This window comes from Poromitra crassiceps, assembly GCF_964638095.1.
Source record: "Poromitra crassiceps genome assembly, chromosome: 3".
In the NCBI taxonomy this organism is placed as follows: Eukaryota; Metazoa; Chordata; class Actinopteri; order Beryciformes; family Melamphaidae; genus Poromitra; species Poromitra crassiceps.
The window spans coordinates 31,802,476-31,819,163 of record NC_139625.1 but is presented as its reverse complement, the minus strand read 5'-3'; the positions used below and the strand labels follow the sequence as shown (position 1 = coordinate 31,819,163).

General features: G+C 43.9%; 1 protein-coding gene across 8 annotated transcripts in view; it reads right to left on the bottom strand.

Moving 5' to 3' along the window:
- Positions 1-16,688, bottom strand: part of larp1b (La ribonucleoprotein 1B) — a 61,113-nt gene that overhangs the window by 26,039 nt on the left and 18,386 nt on the right. For 7 of the 8 annotated variants that reach the window (XM_083632884.1, XM_083632885.1, XM_083632890.1 and 4 more), the window contains 5 exons: positions 14,385-14,529; positions 12,822-12,999; positions 10,186-10,364; positions 7,409-7,483; positions 6,632-6,991 (listed from right to left, as the gene is read on the bottom strand). In XM_083632884.1, the coding sequence (XP_083489010.1) occupies positions 6,632-6,991; positions 7,409-7,483; positions 10,186-10,364; positions 12,822-12,999; positions 14,385-14,529 (937 nt within the window). The remainder of the gene's footprint in view (positions 1-6,631; positions 6,992-7,408; positions 7,484-10,185; positions 10,365-12,821; positions 13,000-14,384; positions 14,530-16,688) is intronic. The other variant, XM_083632889.1, reaches the window with a different exon arrangement.

The window sequence follows — 16,688 nt, the reverse complement described above, 5'->3', positions numbered from 1 at the left end:
CCCAGAGGGGGATTTGGGACGTCACGAGCTTCCTCACGCATACTGCGCGGGTCTCTCTCACACAAGCTACCTGCACCATTTTGTCTATAGCCACAAAATTAACACTTCTAGCTGGAGCGACGCCAACTGTACGTGATCCAGCAACTGCAGAGGTGCATTCGGTAAGTCTAGGCATTTTGAGATGTCCTCTTTAGCGTAGTAACCGTTAAGTTAACGATAACTCGCAACCTAGCGTGCTGGTCCACAGACGCTAATCTGATTGGCCGCTGGGAGCCTGGGGCGGGCTCTCCCTCAGCGGCCAATGGGAACTGTTAGTTCTGAATATATTATAGAAACAGGCCATTCTTGGGAAGCGACGAGATGAGGAAGTGAGAACTCCGTCACAACAAACGGGGTTGCTATATTTTCGACAAATTAATCCAGAATCATGTTTTATGGACCAGAGACACACGTTTTTAAGAGGTTACAGCTGCACGAATTGGGACCTTTAAAGTATCTTCAGTGTGCAAACAATGACATCAATGACAATGACAATCTTCAATATCACGGTTTATTGTCTTTCAGTGGAGTCATATCTTTATGATATGGTGATTTTTGGCACATCGTGACACACAACTCTGCCGTTTAAACTGATGAAACTGACAAAGTGAGGTTTTGATCGACAATCACACCTAGTAATATTACCATTCAGTTCAATGGGATGAACATGAATTTGATTTTGTGAGTGAGCCATATCATGATGTAAATATCGATATAGAAAAGAATCCTGATGAGTATCGTGATATTGTACCAGAAGTGGTGTTAAGACACAAACACACCAAACCAACAGTCGGCCGTCGGCCATGTCTGGGCGTCTGTCGCTATAGTATTTGTGGTGTGTCCCTCACCGTTGGCTCTAGTCTGCTTTGACAGTGGCATTTCTGGCCGTTTCGGCGTTGGGTCGTTGGTGAGAGAAATCACTCTGATTGGCTGGTCAGGGGAAGCGAAACAGTGCAGGAGAAGAGAGGGCACACAAAACGCTCTGCTCATTTTCCAACTTCATCTAATCTGATAATTCTAAAACAAGGATATTTTCACGACGACGTGCCTTTGGGAAAGTCCATCGCTGCATATCACCCATTTAGTATGGTTTCTCCTTATTTTTCACCTCCACGTCTTCCTTTTTTCTTCCCCAAGCATAACACCACACAAGGGCTCACAACGCCATCTGCCACTTTTTATCAGACATACTCTCCATTAGAAGTAGCTATATTACGATACCGTTTAGGTGAGCAAAATGGTAGGCAAACGCCGCTGTGTTTCATGAATCAGGTCTCACGCAGGCACAGAACGTACGTGCTAGTTGCCCGTGGGTGTTCGTGTTTGCGGTGTTCATGTCCAACTTTTTGACCCCGAAACAGAAGACGTGAGGTGACGCATCAGTCGGGCTCTAGTTGCCGCTAGTTCTTTGTGGTTCTCCCGGTGTGTCTGGGGCATTAGACTTTCTCGATATGTCATTTTGAAAGTTGTAAAAATCCTGTCAATCTATTATTACCTGTGTTAAATGATAAAATATATGGTTAACATGACCACTGATCAGTACAGAATGTTGATTACGCGCTGATACGTGCAGTAAATGAAGCTGACATTAATGCTGAATGAGAACATGCATGTCTCTATCTATGACTCATCTTGTTTATGTTTTATTGTGCTGAGCTTTTGACCGTCAGCGTGAGGTGGCAAGCAGGGCGTGAGAGTCCCAGATCCCTGACCTGCTGCTGAACTAACACACTGCTGTCTGTCAAAGGTCAACACATGGCACTTTCTCTCGCTCTCATTTTGAAAAGTTCTGTGTCCCTATAATGTTCCAGCACACAGTGTCTACAGACGAGGCAGGGATGTACTGTGTCCCTATAATGTTCCAGCACACAGTATCTACAGACGAGGCAGGGATGTACTGTGTCCCTATAATGTTCCAGCACACAGTATCTACAGACGAGGCAGGGATGTACTGTGTCCCTATAATGTTCCAGCACACAGTATCTACAGACGAGGCAGGGATGTAATGTGTCCCTATAATTAGGGATGAGTACCGAACTCGGTACTTTTACAGGTAACAACCGAATGACGTCGGTACTACCAAGTATCAGTTCACATAAAAACAAACGGTGCCAAATTTCGGTACTTGAACGCATCTGAGTGATAGAAAGAGAACGAGCGAGATAGAAATTCCGACAGAACCTTAAGGCAACACACGAGAGCGAGTTACGTCAGTACGTCACTCTGCCTGAAAGCAGACATCAACAAACGGGAGTCAAAAGCGGTCCAACGTGTGGCTACACTTTACCAAGATAGCAGGGCTCGACGTTAACTTTTAAAAGTGGTTGCCGGAGTGGCAACCTGGCAGGAGCTTTTGGTTGCCCGATTAAAAATATGGTTGCATTTTTAGTCGCCTTATATTTTGAGTACCGTAATTAAGATACTATGCCATCATTCATAAATAATGACGATGTGACAGAAAAGTAAGTATAATAGTCTATAGTATACTAGGCCTATTCAGTGCACGCACTGGGTGTAGTAGTAGTACGGTAGTAATAATGATAATAATAATAATAATAATACATTTGTGTAATTTCGTTTTCTAAACAAATCTTAGTTATTTTTTGTTTTTATAATGCATTTGCACTGAAAGGATTTGTTTAATATTTGTGAACTTTCATTTTCATATATTTTTTAACAGTTATTGTTCATATTGTGCTTAATTCATGAATTAAAAGCATTATTGATAATGAAGTAGCCTATGCCTCTCATTCATGTTCATTCAGGGATACTATCATGACAGTGGTTTGGGGCCCCCACTCTAATATTTTGGATGGGGCCCCAAAAGGCCCACAAGCGGCCCGCCGCCCTGTCCCCGCCGCAATCCCTCTCTCGCTCTCACCCCATATCGTATGTGACAGGCAAGGGAACTAGTAGAGGAATATATTTGCCCCCACCTCTTTTCTCAAATTAATTAATAACGTTAGAGCGGATGTAGGCCTACCTCTTGCATGCCTGATCTGATCCATTCTTTACTTGATCGCTCCAGCAGCAGACGAGGCAGGGATGTAAAGTGTTCCTCATTAGATGAGTTCTTTACTGAAACTACGCCAGACGAGGTAAGGGTGTGATTAGGGTGTAAAGGGTTCCTCATTTCTCAGCACATAATACACGCTGTTAAAAAGTGTTTTAAGGATCTCCTAGTTGGCGGCATTCTGTAGCCTACATGCTTTGCAGTTAGCTGCGACGCACAACTATAAAGGGGCTTGCCTACCGCTGTAACCAGGAAATTCCACACAGTCTGCGGTCTTTCTTCTTCCTACATGCACCAATCTCAAATGAAAAGTACACACCTTTGAGATCTCGGCGCACGCTGTTTGTTCGTTCTGAAATAGTCCATAGTTTACGAGTAGGTATGTTTCCCCTGACACGGTTGTCCTTTTTTTCTCAAATGCCATTGTTTTTTCGTGCAGGCGGTTCATCTCGTTATTTGTCAGTCGAATCATCTTTCTTGCTCGTTCATTTGTGATGTTGACACCACACCAGGTTAACGTTAGTTGGGGCTTTCACACAGCCAGACAAGCGTCTGACCTGAGTAAACACACCGCACGTGTCTACTGGGTTCCATCTGGTAATTAGCAACATCGTTCCGATTGTAACAGCAATAAAATGTCAGCGTGTCACTCACAAGTATTAAAAAATATTTATTTGGTGCATATTTTGCTGTTTGCTGCTGTGCTTATTTTTTACATGTTAAAACGTGGTTGCCACTATGGCAACCAAAGGCCAAGAAATGGTTGCCATTTTTTGTTGTTGGTTGCCCGGGGCAACCGGGCATCCGTTAATACCGGGCCCTCGATAAACTCAGACAACACTCGCTGCAACATTTGCGATGTGAATTGCAAAGCTGGCCAGGGAAACTCCTCAAACTTGAGGAAGCATCTGGTCAAACACAAGATATGTATTTAAATGCTGAAGACTGTAAAGTGTTTGATAGCCTGAGGGTGAACACAGCAGTCACCGCACCTAGCAGCACCTCAGCTTTAGCTGAAGTCTTGAAGGACGATGATGACGGAACTTCGAGTGAGGCGTCGACTTCTAAAACATCAGGTAACGTTATTTAATTAGCCAACGTTAGCTGAATACGTTGTTTCACTGCCATTGTTGTTAGATAATGGGGATTTTTCCTTTTTTGTCTTAGCTGAGTTAGCTTTATAGCTTAGCATGTTTAGGAGCGTAACTAGCATTGTTAACGTTCAGCTTGTGTTACCGTGAGATGTGCACTCTTGCTTTCATTGCTAGGTTACCATGTGACAGTGACAGCCGCACAGGAGGAGACACGTTTCACCCTGACAAAGAAAGCTTCTTTACCCAGCCAGAGAGTCAATGAGTGCCACAGGGCAGTGACTGCATTCATTGTAAAAGGGATGTTGCCCTTCTCAACGGTGGATGCTCCATGGTTCACGTAAATTATTATTTAGGCATAAATGAGTGATAATGTGTGTGATATTCATAGAGTAAGCTAAGTTACTGCAATAAATTGTTATTTCTATTGTGTAAGATGTGCATAGCACTGACGTTGTTCTATTGATAACATAAATAATGCTTGATGAATCACAATGCCTTTTTCTATTGTCAGATACCACTCCATAAGCAGAAGAAACTTTCAGCACTTGGGGAGCGCTTTGAAGATGAAGACCAGGTCCTGCTGGAAGCTATGGTGGACATCAGAGGCCCCTAAGTTTCCCCCCATTTTCTCCAACCCCACTAAACTAACCTTGCTGCTACAACTCTTGGTTTGGGAGGGGAGAGGGAGGGAGGTAGGGCGGAGTTTTATTTTGTCTGGTGCTAAGTAAATCATGTTCTAAATAAAGAACAATATTGAAATTGAGAAGTTTCTTTTTTTTTTTTTTTTTTTACAGGCAGGGATGTTGTCTTTCTATAATGTTCCAGCACACAGTGTCTACAGACGAGGCAGCCATCCAAAAAGAGGATCAACTCTGCGGCAGCTGTGCCACACGCATGTAGTTCAGAGGTGGCTCATAACTGGGCGCTAAATAGTGGCCTATTTTTGGCAGTATCTATGTGGCCTAACAGGTCTGTGACTACACGTTCATGTCAGAGGCCTGGGTCTGAGCTGCAGTGGGAGATTGGCTCGGCTTTTGACCCCTAAACAGCAGAAACACCAGCGTTTCACCTACATTTTAGTCTGTGAAATTTGGCCGTGAGTCAGTGGAAGACTGTGTTTGTACTGGGCAGCTCTTGGGTGTTAATGTCTTATTTCAATGATAGTGAAGCGAGCCAGAGCTGAAACATTCCCTGGTAAAATAAATGTAAAAAGAAAAACTAACATTAGCTCCTCTGTTCACACACAGCTCCTACAACCTATTACTACAAACTATAAGTAACAGCAAATGGCCAAAATAGCACAGGGTCCTATGAAACAGTAAGGGGGGGTTCCTCTGGCTTGTGTTTCTTTGCCTATAGAGATCATACACAAGCATTTGAGGAACTGATCTGACAGAAAAGCAAGCTGAGTGATATAGTGATCAAGATTGCCATTCATGATGACAGGGATATTTGCTCCATGAACAGGACTCTGGAGGTTTTGACTGTTGCACTCCTTAGGTGCTGTTAATGTCGATAATCTAGGAATTTAAGATTTCTAATGTACTAATTGTAACCCTGGAGCAGAATTGCGGCTAAATGTCTAAAGTGTTAAATGTGTTGTCAAGACCTAATGCCCAACTTGGTTTGATGAAGTCTTGGTGGGACACAAGTCAGACTGTACAAACTAGGGCTGACCCAAAAAAATTGACGCTTCGAAGCTTCAATCGTTGCCATGGTAATCAACACTCAAATCAGCAATTGATGCTTTGTGTTATTGTTTTTTTTCTTTCCTCCTCTCTTCTCTCTCTCATATGAACAGCCAGCTAACGTGGGGTGTAGCTTCATGAGACCGTCGCTTTTCTGGCTGGGTGGCGTCCTTCAGGCCAACAGTTTTTAACAGGGGGAACTCAGACCGGCACGCACCGTGAGCACAAACAAATGCATAGCCATACAGACGGTGAGCTGTGGTCTGCGGGGCTCATTTTGTAAACATGAAATTCGTACACTTCTTTCCAACCCAGTGTGAGTAACGTTACAAGTGTTCAAGTGAATTCAAGTCGTTTAATTTGTTTATAACGTTGTGAATTAGCAGCAGTCACGGATAGCCTACACAGCTCTCATTGACGAGCTCAGAGAGGCTGAGCAGAGGGAAATCCGCAAACGTTGCGCTGAGCTCACCTGAATAAATTCACATTTCATGGCAAATAATAATATCCACACGATGGACTGAGAGCAGTTGGATGAAAATCGCCCATCAGGAGGACAGATGAGCAGCTTTTTGTTATGAGAAGCCTGGATGGAAGTTGACTATGGGCGGACGGTGCTCAGCTGAGAGTGCTCTCAACTCTGTGAGTAGCCTACAACATGTTTGTTTGTTCCTCAGCGGGATCGCCACAGCCCAGAACGCGCACAACACTACCAGAGTTTTTATTTTATCTATTGATGCACAAAAAAAAAAAATCATACCCAAACCTTGACACAATTCTCGAAACCTCTGCCTTACCTTGCTGCACTCGGCCTGCTCCTCGCCCGTCCACAGGTCCTGCTCATAGTAATACAGTCCGTCGTTGATGGCTTTGGCCAGGTCGGTAGTGATCCTGGCGCGGGACTCGTAGTTGCCCGTGCGGTCGCCCCCGGGGTGCTTGCGGAGGTGGGGAGGGGTCTGCGTGACGATGAGGATCTTGTTGACGTCGTGGTCGTCCAGCTCGTAGTCTGAATCATCATCATCGGACCAGTCGGTGAACCTGTTTTTCCTAGGCGCCATCTGCTCCATTTCCTCATCAAACAGAAAGTCCAGCTCCTCTTGGTCGGGCTCGGCCTGCGGCGCCGCCTGGAGGCTGAGCGGCGCCAACTTGCTGCGCTCCTGAGGGACAGAGGCGAATGTACAGCCGTTAACACAGTAATAAGCAAGAAGAATGAGATTGGCTGATGAAATAATACGTTTTTAATTATAAGGAGAGATTCTTTTACCAAGTGTCTGAACAGCTTGAAAAGCTGCAACAGTAGCGATTTTGGTGTCAATGTTCACATCTCCCAAAATCTTGTGTGTGTTATTTTGTATATTCTTTTTGTGTGTGTGTGTGTGTGTGTGTGTGTGTGTGTGTGTGTGTGTGTGTGTGTGTGTGTGTGTGTAATCTTTAATAAAGGAAAATATGGAAATCACGTAAGAAAGTATGAAGAATGAAATGTCGCATGAAGTGCATGAAATAAATGAGAAGCATAGGGAAGAGGAGGATAGAAAGAGGCTATGGTGGGCGAGTGAGAGAAGAAAGTACTCAACTGCAGGGGGGGAGGAGTCAGATGGGGGCGCTGGGGGAGGAGAAGAGCCGACAACACACACATCATCACTGACGTGCTGCCGGCCGAGATGCGGAGGGAACAACAGGAGAAAATGCATGGGAGGGAACGACGACAACAGAGGAAGAGATGGACAGAGATGAAATGAGGATGGAAAAATAGCAAAAGAATCGATTTTTTTTCTTCCAGATTTCCCTCTCATTTTCTCCCCATTATTGTACTTGGCCAAATCCCTGCTAAGGTGTCCCGGTCATTGCTCCACCTCCTCTGCCGATCTGGGACGAGTCGTAGACCAGCACATGCTTCCTCCGATACATGTGCAGTCGCCAGCCGCTTCTTTTCACCTGACCGACCAGAGGAGGCGCTAGCGCAACGACCAGGATATATACCCTTAATCGGGCCAATTGTGCCTATATGGATGCGCGACCAAGCTGGAGGCAACACGGGGGCTGGAACCTACGACCCTCATGTTGATAGGTAGGGAATCTACTGCTGCACTACCCGGACGCCCGGGTATGAGAATGAGAAGAATGGAGACATGAAAATATGAAAGTATGAAAATGAGATGTGAAAGATGATTTTCTTATTTATGTCAAAAATGTTTAACTTCACTTAAGACACTTAAAACAGGTTACATGTTGAGATGCAAAAAGTGGAATCAATTATTTTGTTATTTGTAACTAGAGCCGTTTTCCCACATGCGCTTTGTACCGCTAAATGACTGGAACGTGGTCTAATGCCTTCATGTGGGAAAGTTGTTTTCCGGTATAAGCGCGACCCCGTCATCGCGGACATTTCACCAGTTTCGAGCCAGTCAGAAGAGCGGTATGCACTATAGCGGATACAAGTGAGAAACGGGTTCAGTCATTTTCCACGACACCAGTCCTTCAATCATCATGGGTGAGGTGTACACACGTTGCTTAACGTTCACTTCCAGCTTGCATCATCTAATCATTCGCGCACATCAAAGCAAACTACTTCCACATTTCGTCGCTGTGCAATGAAAGCCACTTATCTCCAAATCGTCAACTTTTCAGGAAATGAAAAAAAACCTGTGCTCTTAAAATACTGAACACCACGTTGTCATATTTGACACATGTCTTCATTGTAGACAGTTTATCGCTGAATGTGTCATTACATTATTAATATCTTACCTGAATAAGCTCAAATGCTGTTACAGGATTATCACACCGAGTCTGGAGCACTTTCTGCTGGCCAGGCAGCAGCGTGTGGGAGCCTGCCTTTTAGAGCGCGAGCACGAGCCGCTGTGCTCCAGGCAGTGGGGACGCGCGGGCGGAGCGCTTCACTCTGCCAAGCCGGGGAGAGTGGCTCTGTCATGGGTTGAGCAGTCCCGGAGTAACGTGACATTATTCTTGTCAGAAACAACTTCGATTTGCATACTTTAAATGAGTTTGCAGCCCAAGGACAACCCGAAAACACCTTATTGATCTAAACCCGACCCCCCAAATAAGCTCCCCCCGCCCCCCAACATACAGGCAATTTCGCTGCTAGATTCCCATATGCCAGCGCTGAGGTGTGAAGGGAAATTCCGGGAAATGTCCGATATTGACTTACAGGTAATTTTCAGGTACGCATGTGGGAAAACGGCTTAGTTGTAATCACTATGAAAATAATCTGCATTATCATTTTAGCCATGTGCTTCTAAACATTTTATATTTGACAATTTGAAGGATAAACCCCTTGAGATGAACCATCTCGTTTTCAAGGGGGTCCTTAACCTAAATATACAGAAAATACAATACGTAAAGCAAAACAACACAAATAGACTCTCATATACACAGAAAACAACTCTCCCAGGCCTAGCCACTCCCTCACCCCCTATGTTTGTTCACACCATAGGCAGAATTGAAGCTTGAGGAAGGCTCAAGCTGAACAGATGCTTAACCGTTCACACCAGGAGCAGTCTCTTTTCCCCAGCTCCTTGCTCGGCGCACCTTGAACCCGCCCACAACTCCCATTGAATTCATTCCTGGCAGCTTCAAGCTTCACGTCTCATGGCTGGAAAATAGGACTGAATTCTGAATGATCGCTTCAGCGTAGCTTCAGCGCAGCCTGCAGCTGGAGTGAACGGTCTCACCTGTTAACAAGGGCGCCGAAATGAAACTGCGTGGCATCAGCGTGACTTTGGCGTATGGTGTGAACGGCCACTAAGGCACCCGCTGTACCCAGATGGTTCACAGAACATTAAAAAAAAACAGATGATAAAAAAAAATCTTCCCGATACCGATTCCGATATCTAAACTTGCGTCTCAACCCCGCGCCAATCTATGTATTATAAAAAAAATTAACAGCTGTATATAGTATGTGATGTGATTTCTTGCTATAATTGTTATATGGCCTGGCTCAGAATAGACACTTTGATTTCCGGGAAAATGTCAGTTTTATCTGGGTGAAACTACTTTGTTCAGGGCTAATGAATTGCATGGTTTTGGATCGGTTCATAGACTTGCGTACTACTCGCCAATACCCGAACCAGTATTTTAGGCAGTATCGGAGGCATTTCCGATACTGGTATCGGTACAACTCTAAAAACAAACACAAATAATTATTTGCAAATACTATTTGACTGAAGTGTGACTGTTAATGTGTGACTATTTTGCACCACACTACTATCACTCACAATGGGAAAACGCACCGAACATTTAATTTTGTAGCTGCTAAACAGTCGAAGCACCTGCTGAATTTTGGACACCATTAGCGACCGTAGACAAAACCGTGTCACTGCCCACCATCCAGTACCTTGGCCTTGCCGGAAGGCTGGCGATGGCGTTTCTCCACCGGGATCCAGGCATCGGGGTCGGGCTGGGGGGTGGGGGCGTCTGATGATGGGTTGGACTCCTGGGTGGAAGACCCAGACTCGGCTGAGTCCTCAGTAGACTCAGGTGGAGTTTCCTCTACAGGCGAAGAGACCGGAGGTCCTGCCACATCAGACGGAACGGTTACAAACTGATCTATAGACTACACTGTCATCGGTTCCTCAGCAGCAGCTCCATCACTGCAGTCAGTGAACTAATGACTTCTCCCAACCCGTCCTTTGTAGAACTCTATTGAATCGCAGTACGAGTGAAAATGCAATGTGGCTGCATATAGGGCTGTGTGATAAATCAATAGCAATATATATCGGCGATAGACACTTCATCAATACAATAAGAAAATAGTTCAATATATATATCGATATCCATTGATAATGGAGTGTGACGCACAAACAGCTAACCATTTAACAGAACAGACAAATCCTAAAGTTCCCACCCGAACATATGGGCGGTTTCAACTTGACAACATAAACATTCTAAACTTGCCCTAGCATACTTCCTGTTGCAGTGTTTGCTAATACCAGTAAAACAGTGTATTAGTGGCGGATCGGATGTTTGTTTAGTCTGTAACACTCAATTTGTGTGTTTTAATTGTTGTGTTAACATTGCAATTATTACCTGTGTGTGACTTGATAAATAAGGTGGTTCAAAATAAAGTGGTTAAATTCAACTTTTTTTCTCGTGGTCTTTATTAAAAATAGGTAATACGAGGGATCAGCGTGACGTCATTTGCCACCCAGAAATGCGGAACCCCGCGGCAGTTAATAGTATGAGTTGTGTCAAACAAACATTAATATCTCAAAAACTATACATCGCATCGCTTATATTTTGACATTCTGAGTGAGAGCAGAAGGAGCTCAAGAGTTTGATGTATTATGCATGTCGTGTTAAAGTTGTGTGAACTGTCGCAGTTTTTAAAATGTAAAGTTAACTGGCTAGTCAGCCACTCACGCCTCGCGCCACTTGTGCTCCATAGGGTTCCATTGCCGTTGCCACCCAGTGAAGCGGTTTGTTTACCAAAATGCTGCTAGGCTGATCCCTCGTATAAAAGAAATTCAATAATTATCGATATCGAGTGATATGAAATATTTTATATTGATAGTTTTTTTGCTATATCGCCCAGCCCTATGCATCCCAACGTTCATTCAACTCAACCATTATTTGTAGCTGCATGCTTACACTATTTTTTGCTGTATGTTTACACTTTACACCCTTTACTCTTAAGTGATAATCTCAAAGATTTTCATGTAAATAAATGTCTGTTAAAGCAGCTACGAGCAAGATTTTCGATTGTTATTAAACAGTCTAAATTTAATATCGATGCATCACATCTTACCTCTAATAGTAGACGAGACCAACGCAGAGTAGTCTCACTTGAACCCCGAGTGAATCGGCGAGTGTGGTCTTGATGTTAGTCTGTCTGCGGCCGGGGCAGATCAGGAAGTGAAATGAAACGGTTTGCGGCAGCCACTTCGGCCATAACCACAAAATAACAAAATTACTAAAAAAAAAACTGTTAGAATATAACGAGAGATGTTCGCGAGAGTAGCAAGCCCCTGCATGGCGTTCTCCTTGTTTATGGTCTGTTGCTAGGCAGAGCGAAACGGCGGAAGGCAGGCAGCTGCCGTAAACCGTTTCCTTTCACTTCCGGGTTTATCCGGCCCACCGGTAGACAGATAGAGAGAGAGAGCCCCCTGGTGACGCGAGGTTAGTAGACAAGACACAGACTCTATAATCATCAAGAGCGCAATCTCCGATTCACACGGCTTTGGTCTCAGCTACTATTATAGGTAAGATGTGATGCATCAATATTGTAATTATACTGTTTAATAACAAATGAAAATCTTGCTCGTAGCTGCTTTAAGTCACTATCTATCTGATGGTGAGTTAACACAATGGTGATTGAGTGTCTGTGGTGACACAGGGTGGGCGGAGCTAACACAATAAATTCACTCTGTAGGTTACTGTAGGTTCCCGACAACTTTTGTGTGAAATAGGATACAACCAACATCAGAGGTAGCATAGTAATAGCAGAGCAAGAGGAAAAATATAAAAATATGACTCAATAAAAAAAAAATCCATTAATCAATAACATAAACTTGTTTACCATATTTATAATATGCAGTCACTAGTTACTGCATTGCTTACAAAAACACAAAATTACTCATGGCACTAACACTACATCCCCCGCAGTACACGCTGTACTATTAATTTGACTGTGATTGCAACACAAACAAAAAAAACTATAATTATCCCCCCAAGCACCACAGCTGCATAAAACCACTCTGCTCCACCTTTTAATTTGATTGATATCCGTCATTCATTTTCAATCCAACTGAAGCTAATTTCCCCTCAGGGATCAATAAAGTTCATCACATCTTAAACCTCAGTCACACGATTTTTCTCATTTAGTTAATTGAATATGACTAAACAAAAATAACATATTTCCTCATGGCTGATTGGAGCATAGTATGCTCCAATGCTAGCATGTATGAATAAAAAAAGTTGTCAAAATGAAACAATATGTTCACTTAAAAACAGTGAATTCTCTTGATGACTAACCGGAATTCATGGAGGTGAAAGCTTGTCCAGGGATGAACTCGGGACAGTTGATGAGCTGGGAGAAGTCGGTGCGCGGGGAACCCCCGGTGGGGGGGGCAGGGATGGGCCATCGCTCCGGGTCCACTTTAGCACGAATCTTCTCCTCCACCAGCTCCACCTCTGTGCTCTTCTTCAGAGCCTGAGGAGGACATGCAACGCAAGGCTGAAATCAAGCTCCAATGCATTTAATCCATTGACACATTACAAAACATTGGATATTGTGACTTTATCTCTGCGCGTATATCCGCTTGTAAAACTGCCCCAAAATGGATGCATAGACAGCTTTTTAGCATAGATCTTCTATTACTATCTAGATGGGTCACCACCTGGTGATGCGGGGTTTAGTGCTGCTGACCTAGCAAGCTAACTTGAAATAGAGATTGTGAGTTTCCAAACTCCACACAAACCACACATATAAACACAAAGCTGCCCCTTGTTAGCTCAATACAGTTGAAACTAAGATATTCCATTGAAAAAATATTTTTTTCTAGCCACAGATTTAGCTACTACATTAAAGAACTTCAGCTTTAGCTAATCGCTCCCTGCTAACATGAGTTCCTGTTGCCAAATCTCACGAGAGTGTGTTGCTGAGATAGAGACAGAACAATTTAAATTTTCTCCTGATCCGTCTGTCTGAAAAATGCCATTTTAGTGTCAGAATATTCTGAAGATATGTGAGATCACGTTGACTTTTCCCATTGACTCCAATAGACTCAAACCTCCCGAAAACCTCCTAAAGCTTTGTTCACACCGAGATTTTTATTTTTCTCCCTGTCGCTCGATTCAACCCTTTGGAATCGCTCTGTCGCTGTGTTTAAATCGCTCGTCAACAACAGGCACAATAACGAGGTCGGTCAGGGAGCATAATGCACAGGAAGGCAGCGCAAGGCGGAGCTCCGCAAACCAGGAGCACACTCCGCCCTCGGGGCGAGGTGTTCATACTCAGAGCTCGGAGGGAGAGTCTCTCCCGGAGAGACTGTGCACAATTGGCAGCACCTGTGTCGGCCCGCTGATAGATGTGGGCGGGGTGCAGCGAGCTTAACGAGAGAGATCTTCACTGTCAAGAAACAAGCAGCACACAGCTCTAACGTTAGACAGGATGAAAACGCAAACAACACAACTGCGTTTTCCCCCGATGCAAGAATGAATAAATACTCCGGGGTTACGGCAGCCAATCAGCGTTGAACGGCAAGCGACTGTTGCCAGCGAAATTTCGCTCGAGTTAAAATATTTCATCTCGGCCTATCGCCCTATCGCTCTGTCTGTTGCTCGGACGCCCAGCGATTTTTCTCCCGGGCGAATATACGCTCAATCGCTCGTTTGCATTGACTTTGTATGTAAACTCGATGCCAGCGAAAAACTTTAATAGGTTGGTGTGAACGCACCTTAAGTGGGCGTGTCCGTGGAAAGCAAAACGCGCATGCCAAAATGACAGGAAGTGAGTTGAAGTTGGGCCGTCTTGCTTGAAATCCCATCGTCTTTGGTTTTAAACTGAAGACGTTGACTTGTTGATGAGCGGTTTACCTCCATGATGAGGCTGATGTCGGTGGTGAGGGCCTGCACTCTGTGGAAGCTGGCGATGAGAGAGATGGGCAGGAAGCCCTGGGCGTCCATCTTCCTCCTCAGGAAGAAGTCTCGCTCCAGGTTGTGGAGGCTGAAGTAGTACTCACTGGGGTTAAAGGAGAAAAAACATATAGGGGTGGAGGCATTTAACGTCTATTTTCCAAGGTAGACCTGGCAGCTGGCCAAGATGACGGCATCAAGAAAGCATCACATTTGCAGGAGAACTGCGTACAAAAATGTTACATAAAAGGTGAGAGAAAAGCCAAACTTTGGTAAGCAAAAGAAAAAGAAAAAAAGATAAAAGTCCAATAGCAGATCAGGAGGCTGAGGAGCAAAATCTGTATAATATACTGTAATCAAATAAAATGTGGAACTCTATTGATCCTCACACAGGGAGGTCAGAGTCTGCTACAGATAGTGTTGAAACGATTAGTTGTTTAATCGATTGATAGAAAATTAATCAATTATCATTTTGATAATTAGACCTCTCTCGCTTCTCAGTTGTGTGATCGTTTCTACACATTTTTGTAAATTCCATAAAGAGGATTTTTCCCAGGAAAGAGATACCAGACACTGGCTGTTTAGAACAACTGGATGTAGGTTAACTTATAGGTCGTGTTAGAAAGGGTGGAGGTTGTGTAGGTTAACATAGGTTGTGTTAGAAAGGGTACAGGTTGTGTAGGTTAACTTATAGGTCATGTTAGAAAGGGTGTAGGTTGTGTGTAGTAGGTTAACTTATAGGTCATGTTAGAAAGGGTACATACAGGTTGTGTAGGTTAACTTATAGGTCGTGTTAGAAAGGGTGGAGGTTGTGTAGGTTGTGTTATAGTAATCGGTGATAAGGAGTAGCAGAACAACAGACCTCTTATTTATATGAACATGTCTCAGTTTATACCTTGAAGTGCATTTGTAACGCTTAAGTGAAGATTCTCTATTACACCAGAGAGATCAAAAAATGCCCTAAATCCCTAAAGAGTGCATACACACACACACACACACACACACACACACACACACACACACACACACACACACACACACACACACACACACACACACAGGCACACAGAGCCCTGCCTCAGCCCAGAGTCACACACACCGGGTACGGTCCTCCAGTGGTTCAGGTCCTATCTTCAAGACAGGAAGTACTTCGTCTCCATTGGCAATTACACATCTGACCTAACTAGGATGACTTGTGGGGTGCCTCAAGAATCCATTATGGGGCCCGTTCTCTTCAACCTTCATATCCTCCCTCTAGGCCTAATTATGCAAAAAAACAAAGTAGCCTATCATAACTACGCAGACGACACTCAGTTGTATATAACTCTTTCCTCAGCTGACTGTGCTCCCATAGAATCATTGTGCCAGTGCATTGATCAAATAAATAACTGGATGTGCCAGAATTTCCTACAGCTAGACAAAGACAAAACAGAGGTGATCGTCTTTGGTCCCAAAGAACAAAGGCTTAAAATCACTGCATGCCTTGAGTCTCGATCCCTGAAGCCTAAGAATCAAGTCAAAAATCTTGGCGTTATTATTGATTCCGATCTCAACTTTAACTCCCACATTAAGTCAATCAGAAAATCAGCTTTTTATCATCTTAAAAATATAGCAAGAATTAGGGGCTACATGTCCAGACAGGATCTAGAAAAACTAATTCACACTTTCATCTATAGTAGGTTAGACTACTGCAATAGCCTTTTCTCTGGTCTCTCCAAAAAAGAACTTAGGCAACTTCAGCTCATTCAGAATGCTGCTGCTAGAGTTCTAACGGAGACTAAGAAAGCTGATCATATCACTCCAGTTCTTAAGTCCTTACACTGATTGCCAGTGTGTCATAGAATAGATTTTAAAATACTGTTATTAGTCTATAAATCACTTAATGGCCTAGGCCCAAAATACATAGCTGAATTGCTCCCACGCTACGAACCGTCTAGACCTCTTAGGTCAGCAGGGTCCAGCTTATTAACTGTCCCTAGGATCAAATCAAATCATGGGAAGGCCGCATTTACCCACTATGCTTCTGCTAGCTGGAACAAATTGCCTGAAGACCTCAGATCTGCCCCAACCTTACTTACTTTTAAAAATAGACTACTTATTTTGTATGCTGATGACTCTTCCCTACTAGTGTCTGGGAAAGATATCCATGATATTGAGATCACTCTTAGTAGGGAGTTAGAAAATGTAAGGGAGTGGCTCATTGACAACAAATTGTCACTGCACTTAGGCAAAACTGAGTCAATTCTGTTCGCCACTAAGCGTAGG